We start from the raw sequence: 9,227 nt of genomic DNA, 5'->3' as shown, positions 1-9,227 counted from the left end.
CAATTTATTTTGCCAGTTGTATTAAATACTGACTGGAAAAAAATCGTGTTTCTCATACATGAAACATAACAGAAATTTAATAGGTTGCTGAATGAGGAAAATAGATTAAAATAATAAAAAATGATTTTTAGATGTAAAACTACTATTAATTTACTATATTTAGAATTTTACATTTAACATTTATAATTTTTCTCTAACTCTTTACATTTTGCTTCATTCTTGTTGGTTCTGTCTGACTAAAACATTATTTGACCCAGTAAAAGCGGTTCTGAAGCAGCCCCACCCTCCTCCTCCTCCCCTCTCCCTGCAGACCTGCTGCTCAATCGCATCTTTTTTTTGTTGTTTTTTATTCCTTCGTCCTGAACCTTTTTGCTGCTCAACAAATAAATAACTTTGAGCYTCAGTCAGAAAAAAACTGGAGGGTTTTTATATACTTTTGGCCCGAGGAGGAGGACGAAACAAACGGTGGATTGAGGTCCCGGTCCCCCCCCCCCCGCATCAGACCATCTTTTAAAAACACTGTGGCAGATACTTTTTATCATATTTTCGGATCTACTTGGCCTAACAACACGATTAAAAAACTGGTTTAAAGTTCGAAGTCTCTACTTTTCTCTTGAGAGTTGGAAAGGATGGATCTGTACAGGTAGAGTTTTTTTTCTTCCTAAACTTTATTTAGGTCAGTCAGCATTGACAACACCCTGCATGACGTAAATGGCTCCGYGACACGGCGAGGGACGCATAAATCGCGCGACACAACGAATCGATAATGAAATTCATTGCCAACGCTTTTAATAATCGTTTTTTTATCAATTTTATCGATTCGTTGTTGCAGCCCTACAGCAGATTGTGTTGAATCACTTCATCACAGTCTCCCATCCTGAGCAAACGGTGGAGAGGAAAAACTCCCTGCTAATCAGGAAGAAACCTCCAGCAGAACCAGGCTCAGGACAGGAGACCATCTGCCTCGACCGACTGGGTTTGCGGACAGGAAAGAGACACAATACAAAGAAATAAATGCACTATATAGTCAGCGGTTTCAACAACTCTGTATCAGCTGTTTGCACTTGAACATAGTTTGACTGTTGAAATTACTTCCTGTTGAAACTCATTGAAGCTGTAGCTTTAAAGGACAGAATGAACAGAGTTTTTCATGTTAGAACTTATTTGAAGAAACGTAAAAAGCCTGCATGTTGATTTTACCTGTGAATGAAGTGTTTTTTATACTTTGTTAGTTTGGAGGCTTGTCTGTGTCAGTGTGTGTCAGTCAGGATTATCCACTGAAATTACTTGTTCTGTTATTAGAAGCATTTTATCAAAAAGAAGAAAAGTCATTGGTACTCTCATTGAGATGTAGTAAGAATAAATAAACCTTGAGTAAAATGGTGTTGTACCTGTGTTAATAAATCAAATGAAATATAAACTGAATTACAGTGCAATGGAGAGAACATGGGTATGGATCCAGTAAAAGCATGGCTTTAACTGAGTTACAGATTTATTTCAAATAAAATGAGCTGATTCCTCTGCCAGCCTTGCCACACATGCAGATTGTGGTTCATCTTACAAAGCAACGAGAGCTTATCTCAGTTTGTAACCACTGATCCAGGACACCACCTTGAGTGACATTCAATCCTCCTGTCTGGTTTCTGATTCCTCCCTGTTGGTCTGTGGCCCKCTGACAGCTTTGATTACTGCCGTTTCATCGTCACTCCGTAGCTGTGATTCTGTGACGTGTTGTTTTTAAAATGATTAATCTCCCTGCAGGTGGTCCTCCCCACTTTCATCCTGGAGAAGCGTTCTCTGCTGGAAATGTACGCAGACTTCATGTCCCACCCGGACCTCTTCATTGCCATCACGGACGGCAGCAGCCCGGAGGACCGCATGGTCCGCTTCGTGGAGTATTACCTCACCTCCTTCCACGAGGGCCGCAAGGGCGCCATCGCCAAGAAGCCCTACAACCCCATCATCGGCGAGACGTTCCACTGCTCCTGGAGGGTGCCCAGGAGACAAGACTCCCCCAAGGAGCCCTCGCTGGGGAGCCCAGAACCCCCCAACGCTCCCTCAGCCCAGGAGTTCGACCAGCTGCGCTTTGTGGCCGAGCAGGTGTCCCACCATCCCCCGGTGTCGGGCTTCTACGCCGAGTGCCAAGAGAGAAGGATGTGTGTCAACACACACGTGTGGACCAAGAGCAAGTTCATGGGGATGTCCATTGGAGTGTCCATGATTGGAGAAGGTGAGAGACACTGTCTTCAAACCAAAACTGTCCATTCTTAATCATTCAGGTCGTGGTTATCTCTGGTAGGTGTGTCAGCTCTCAGTGAAAGCTTGTTCACTGATTCTAAATGTAAGAAAACCTTTTTTGATTTGGTGAAAGATCTTCAAGAACAAAGAAATTATTATTATTATTATTATTATTATTATTATTATTGTTATTATTATTACTACTACTACTATTACTACTATTACTACTATTGGATGCGCCAAGCATTTGTCCTAATTTAAAGGGACTATATCATGTTAAATCAACTTTTTTGAGTTTTATATCATGTTATAATGTTATACTCTCATAAAAAACATGCCCAGAGTCTTACTTTGACTCATTCATGCATGTTTGAGAAATCCTGCAGTGTCCTGAGGCAGCCAGGCAGTGGAGCAAAAACGACAGGTTAAGCCTAGAACCACCTTTTGGGAGCAGCTCCTCCTCTGGGCTGTGTCTCCAAGCTGAGCTTTCTCATCACAGAACACACCTCCCCTGCAGGCTATCAGCAGCAACAACTAGCAAACACCGGGTGAAACTGTGTCTGCAGAGCTCCTAAAACTAACTACCTCTCACTGCAGTCTTTTTGGATTAAAAGATGCCTTTGAAGAAATGTATTTTTCGGATACCAGTGAGACTACTCTCTTTTTAAGCTTTCCATGGATGACACGGTTCTTTAAAAATGGTTTGACTTCAATTTTGGAATTAACCCTCTAACGAAAAAAATTTAAAAAAAATTTATTTAGTCACTTTACAGATCATAGCTTTCTGAACAAAAGGGAATTTAATAGTTAACTAACAATATTATCACTAAAAGATGATGCATTTCCAACACTCAGACGTAAATAAACACTGGTGCCATCTGCCAGGTCAGCTGAAAAACTCCTGTGTACACCGTCTATGTTCTTTAATTGGCTTACACCACATTTTAGTAAGAAATAAATTAGCTTAACCTTGAAGTGTGTGTGTGACTGAGCTTACCAGCTGCAACGTCGTCTCTCTACTCGCTCCGGTTCTTCAGAAAACGTACTTTCCGATCCAACAGTAAAGTTCAGTTCCTGAGTGGCAAATTTCCAAAACCGATACTGTAATGTTGCTGCTTTTTCTTTATTATATTTATATCAAAGTATGCTACGACGCTCCAGGTTGTAAACAGCATGAAGCTGTTGTGATAACATGCAGAAATGGGCGAGGCAGAATCGTAGGAGATTAATCTGCGAGGAATGGGCATTTACAACAAAAACCWTTCTTAGAGCTCGTCTGTAAATATTCAGATGTTCTTTGACTATTCACTCTTCAATCTTCCCTCCTCATCCTACCAGCGATCACTCCAAACCATGTAGCAATCTATGCTTCTCAACTAGTGTTTAATTTGCAGGGCTAATTGTACAAGTGTCAGGACAACAAGCTGTTTAAAAGTAGTCTTAATAAGCAGCCAATCAAAGCTTTTGATGTAGAACTGTTGCTTGTTTCATGTTTTTGCTTAAAAAATGACAGCTGGGAGTTTTAGTGAGCTAAAGTTTTCTCAACTCAAGTCCTGCAGCTGAAAAACCCTCTCAAACCACGTCTCTGCTAGCTGGGGATCTTTACATCTTGTCCGTTTCACTGGTCCAGTGGATCAGTGGTTCCCAACCCTGGTCCTTGAGGTCCACTATCCTGCATGTTTCCCTGCTTTGACAAACTTAAATGTTGGACAGAGAGATTAACAGGTTTCTGAAGACCTGCTAAAGAGCTGTTATGGTAATATTTATTTAACAAAGACAGAAATACGTGGTCCAAGAATGAAGGTACTCTGTGAGATGATCAGCTGAGTTTTATTGCAACAACAGGAAACACAGAGAACAACCTGYMCTGTCTCTGTGCCTCTGCTTCTCTCTTCAGTCTCTCCACACTACTGTTGAACTCTGTTGAACACTGTGTCTCGAGAGGCCTCATATATATACTAACAAACACCATTATGCCATCTTAGCAAGATTTGATACAAGGTCAATGGAAAACAAAGATAAACACAAGTGATATCTAAGAATGACTGTTGTTAGCAAATCTTGTTCTGACTTTAATCATTCTGTCTGTAGCTGAACAGCATGTCATGAAAACCTAGGTCATTAAAGGATGTCATGAATTACTTACTTAAACATAAAAGTATTAGTTCTATTACAGAGCAAAGAAACGACTAAAACATGCAGGATAGGGTTCCTCGAGGACCAGGGTTGGGAACCACTGCAATGGATCACTGTGGAGGCGGGGTGCGAAGTTCACTGACCCTAGTTCTCACTTTAAAATCCTTTCGAAATAAACTACAATGGTCATCCAGGAAGCTCAGTCATCCAGGAGGGACTCAGAGTAGAGCTGCTGCTCCTCCACGTCGAGAGGAGCCAGTTGAGGTGGTTCATCTGGTTAGGATGCCTCCTGGACGCCTCCCTGGTGAGGTGTTCCAGGCATGTCCCACTGGGACGAGGCCCAGAGGAAGACCCAGGACACTCTGGAGGGACTATGTTTCTCGGCTGGCCTGGGAACACCTTGGGATTCCTCCAGAGGAGCTGGGGAGAGGGAAGTCTGGGTCTCTCTGCTTAGGCTGCTGCCCCCAAAGACCCGATTCCGGATAAGAGGAAGAAAACGGACGGACGAATAAACTACAATGGCAGAAACCTTTTTCCTGAAATAGATCGTTGAAAGGGGTTGGGTTGGGGGTTAGCAAACTGTCTATTTTCATGGGGAAACGCTTTTTTTGTCTGTAAATGAGCATCCAGAAATGTTAAAAGTAACAGCATTAACTAACTTTAAATCACTGCCAAAGAGAAATAAGAATCTGCCAAATTTTTATGTTGTTGGGTATTTTTATAGATTATAGACAGATGGGGTTTTCATGCACTTGTATCAAAAATACCCATCAATTTCTAAATTGTGCTTTGCTTTTCTGTGTTTACATTTCTGCAAAGTGGATTGCAAAGCAGTGATCCCACGCAATTTATATTTAATTACTGCTGTAAGTAATTGATGAGCAGTTGGGATTGAATTTTCGGGATAGCTTACCAAGGAGGACTAAAAAGGTGTTTAGCTGGTGTTTGTTTATTTATTTGTTCCTATTCTTCAAGGTTGCCTGCATTTGCTGGAGCATGACGAAGAATACACCTTCACGCTGCCCTGCGCCTACGCTCGCTCCATCCTCACCGTTCCCTGGGTGGAGCTGGGCGGCAAAGTCAACATCAGCTGCGCCAAATCCGGCTACTCCGCGGTCATCACGTTCCAGACRAAACCATTTTACGGAGGCAAACTCCACAAGTAAGGCCTCTCCCGTGGTGCAGGTTAACGTTTCACTCTGTTTAGTGTCTGCGTCACCTTCCTGCGTCTGCTTTAGAGTAACAGCAGAGGTGAAGCACAACCACACCAACGCGGTGGTGTGCCGGGTGCAAGGCGAGTGGAACGGTGTGTTGGAGTTCAGCTACACCGGCGGGGAGACGAAGGTGGTCGACGTCACCAAACTGCCCGTGACCAGGAAGCGCGTCCGGCCGGTGGAGAAGCAGGCGCCCACCGAGTCCAGGTYGGATCAGGTTTTCCGTCCGGTTCGTTCGACGTCGAAATGGAACGATGCRGCCGTTTAACTTCATCGATGTTTTCACAGGCGCCTCTGGCAGCACGTGACGGAGGCTTTACGGCAGAAAAACATCGACAAAGCCACCGAGCACAAGAGGGTCCTGGAGGAGCGGCAGCGGACAGAGGAGCGGCACCGCGCCGAGACCGAGACGCTTTGGAGGACCCGATACTTCGACCGAGAGGTGAGCAGCTCCACGGTACTTGTTGCAGGAGTTTTCCCAACGCAAAAAAATAAGGAAACACTGATGGCGGTCTCTTCTCCTCCTCCAGGGTGACGGCTGGTTTTACCGCAAGCCACTATGGAAAAACTCTTCATCCAAGTCCTAGTTCCTTCAGTGTTTTAAAGAAAGGTGGATTGGGGGCGTGTCTGTGTGCACACATGCATGCAGGTATGACATGAGAGCATGCTCTACACAGAGACGCGGCGCGATGCTCACAGAGCAGCTTTTGTACTGCTGACCTTTTTATTTTATACAATCCAACATGGATGAAAACACATTCTTGTACAGGTACTCACAGCCTTAAGACAGTCCGATGAATGACGCTCTAATCTTGTTTCTTTTCTTCATCTCTTCGATTTCTAACAAAGGTGACTGAGAATGGGGGTGGAAAAAACAAATGGCCTGAAATTCATTAATCCAGTGTGATGGCTCATTTCAGGCTTTTTATCTGAATGACTAAAGAAACCGAGGCAAGTTGGGATGAAATGTGATTCTAAAATCGGGGRCAAATTTCTAGAGTAAAGTTGGTAACACTGGACAAGATTCCCACACTTACAGCAGCAAATCAGACCGATAGGGGGGTTTATTTTATTTTATTTAAATTTTTTTCCTGGTTGGAAAAGTTGGCAAAATTCTATTCAGATTTGTTTTTTATTGCTATCTGAGGTGAAATGAATGGAAAGGAATAAAAGAATAAAAACCCAAAAGTTTTTGAGACTATAGGCAAAAACACAAGTTTGCAAGTTTGTTGTTGTGAAATTAGCTACTTATTTGAAATATATTCTTTGCAAAGCTCACTTTTTGTTCCTGTAAATTTGAATATTTGTCTTTTTATCCTAATAAATTTTTCACTCACTAGTTAGAAGTGTTTCAATTTAATCACAGATATAACTTTTTCCTTTTTTTTAAGGAATTTTGCCTCCCCCTCCCCAATTTTATGTGCTCTAATATGTTGTTGTATTTATAATTTAATGCARGTAATAACATTTTAAAACTTGGGGAAACTTGCACTGTTTTTGCCACGCAGTYTATTACGTCATCTATATAATCTCTAATCCTAAAAGGTAATTCAGATTACACCATACGTGTTTTCCCWTCTTTGCATCTTTACATTTCTTTATTCTATTCATTAACAGTTCAAACATGTAACAGATGGTTTATAATGTACTATATTGTAGAAATAGTCTGTTCACTGATGTAACATAAATGATAATAAACACTTTATAGTATAGTTCATATAAATCATTTCATGTTTTTGAACAGTTTATTTTGCACCGGTTTATATAAATGAATAAATTACATTTAAATCAGGCAGTGTTACAGTTTATTTATTTTTTTCGCTAATAAAATCACCATATTTTTTTCGGCAAAGCGCTTTAATGACTGATCGCTCTTAAAATATGTCGGAACGGCATGTCATAGATTAGCTGACAAATTAGTTTATAAAAGAAATAAATAAATCACATGGGAATGCATCTAAAAATTTCTCCCCGACTTGTTTTATTTATTTTTTGGATCCTTATGCATGACGACAAAATGTCTCGGCTGATTGCACCAAGTCTCTGACTACATGTGTTTCTGTGTCTATCGTTAAAAAGCTTTTAATTAAATGTGGGKTTTTTTGTTTTTTTAATGCAATAAATATTTTTTCTTTAAAAGTGTGGTTATCTCCTATCCTGTGCTTTAATTGCTCTAATTTTTAGAGCTGCATTTTGTATAGAAATGTTCCATCAGTGTTTCTGATCCATAATGCTGTTTGTTTTTAGACGTTTTAGCCTCGAATTGTATGTAAAGCGGCTAAATCCACCCTGCCGTCAATAAGCTACTCCCACCCAGTCCTGGTGCCTTACTCAGCRTTTTTTCTGAGCGTCTCTTCCAGTGAAGAATTGACGCTTTTTTCATCACTTTCTCACCTGAAYGATGCACTGACGTACAGTATGTTCTGGTTTTTATGGCGTGTTTTCCCATTTTTCTTCTCAAGAAACGGTGCTTGAGGTTGAGGGAAGTGGACTGAGCTCTTTTTTTTTTATTTTTCCCAAAATCCCAGGTGTTGTCGTTCTCCTGCTTTCTGATTTTTAACCTATGAAATGCACTGAGGTTGAAGGAAAMCTGATGTAGAAAAATGTGTGATAATATTCAAATAAAACTGCATATCAGCTGTAAGATGTTTCAGTGTCTGTTCTGTTGTATGGTTGTTGCCCATGTGGTCCGCTGGCATAATGAATGAAAGGCTCARTGTAATATGAACAACTTGTTTACCTTTGGAGTCGATGCAATTGAAGATGGCCACCACAGCTAACCTTTGAATACACACATGACCACAACTCAGTTGTACAAACGCTGAGCAAAGAATGATAAAGTGAAATGAGATGATGGGGTTAGCAGGTTACTTTAGAAATCACAAGTAAACCTTCAGACCACTGAAATGGAGGATCTCTGCCTCTCATGCCTAGATGAACTGGAGATGTTTCGCAGGGTTTTTTGTCATCCAAATAATGATAATTAAATGGACTTTTCTGCATCATTTTGGGGCAAGATGATTCTAATTTTAGAGCTATTACACAGGWGAAAGAAAGCCTGTTGTAAGGATTGAGCCTGTTTGTTCCTATTATCCTTCATTCAGATGCACAAAAAATAAGTGCCCATATGATTCCATGGTAACTAGTCCTGTGAAACTCTGAGATATTTGCTGATGTATGGTTTATGGTATATGGGGGATGGGTAAAACCCATGTGAGCGGGAGCCTCATAAGTGGGCCCATTACTCTCCCCAAAAGAGACACTGAGCTTTTAATCAAACCTTCGCGTCCCTCGGAAGAAGGACACCAGGTTAGAAACACTCAATGTTCTAACCTTCTCAGGATCCATAAAAGTTTCTCCAAGAATTCTTCCCCTTCAATTACTCAGGGCCAAGCATTGGCCCAAGTAGTGCAAAGAGGTCTCTAATTCAATGCCGCAGGCATCGCACAGACCATTTTCATGGAGTCCCATCACCATTTTATGGCGATTGAGCAAGTTGTGTCCATTTAGGTCTCCAACCAGAGTATTTAAAGTTTTCCTTGTCAAGGTAAGAAGGGCTTTTCCAAACCAAGGATTTGGGCCATTTATCAGTTCTCGCACCTGTCTGCAATCTGTCAGCTCCCTTCAGCGGATTGAGTG

At 41.4% G+C, this 9,227-nt stretch overlaps 1 protein-coding gene across 2 annotated transcripts in view; it reads left to right on the top strand.

The window, feature by feature from the left end:
- Positions 1-8,232, top strand: part of osbpl11 (oxysterol binding protein-like 11) — a gene marked incomplete at its 5' end in the record, with an annotated part of 17,720 nt that extends 9,488 nt beyond the window's left edge. For both annotated transcript variants that reach the window (XM_014031611.1, XM_014031610.1), the window contains 5 exon segments: positions 1,762-2,230; positions 5,350-5,536; positions 5,613-5,795; positions 5,877-6,030; positions 6,119-8,232. In XM_014031611.1, the coding sequence (XP_013887065.1) occupies positions 1,762-2,230; positions 5,350-5,536; positions 5,613-5,795; positions 5,877-6,030; positions 6,119-6,175 (1,050 nt within the window).
- Positions 8,233-9,227: the final 995 nt, after the last annotated feature.

The sequence above is a fragment of the Austrofundulus limnaeus genome, unplaced genomic scaffold (assembly GCF_001266775.1).
Source record: "Austrofundulus limnaeus strain Quisiro unplaced genomic scaffold, Austrofundulus_limnaeus-1.0 Scaffold1282, whole genome shotgun sequence".
Taxonomy (NCBI): domain Eukaryota; kingdom Metazoa; phylum Chordata; class Actinopteri; order Cyprinodontiformes; family Rivulidae; genus Austrofundulus; species Austrofundulus limnaeus.
The sequence above is the reverse complement of the archived record's forward strand: the minus strand, read 5'-3'. Positions and strand labels throughout refer to the sequence as shown.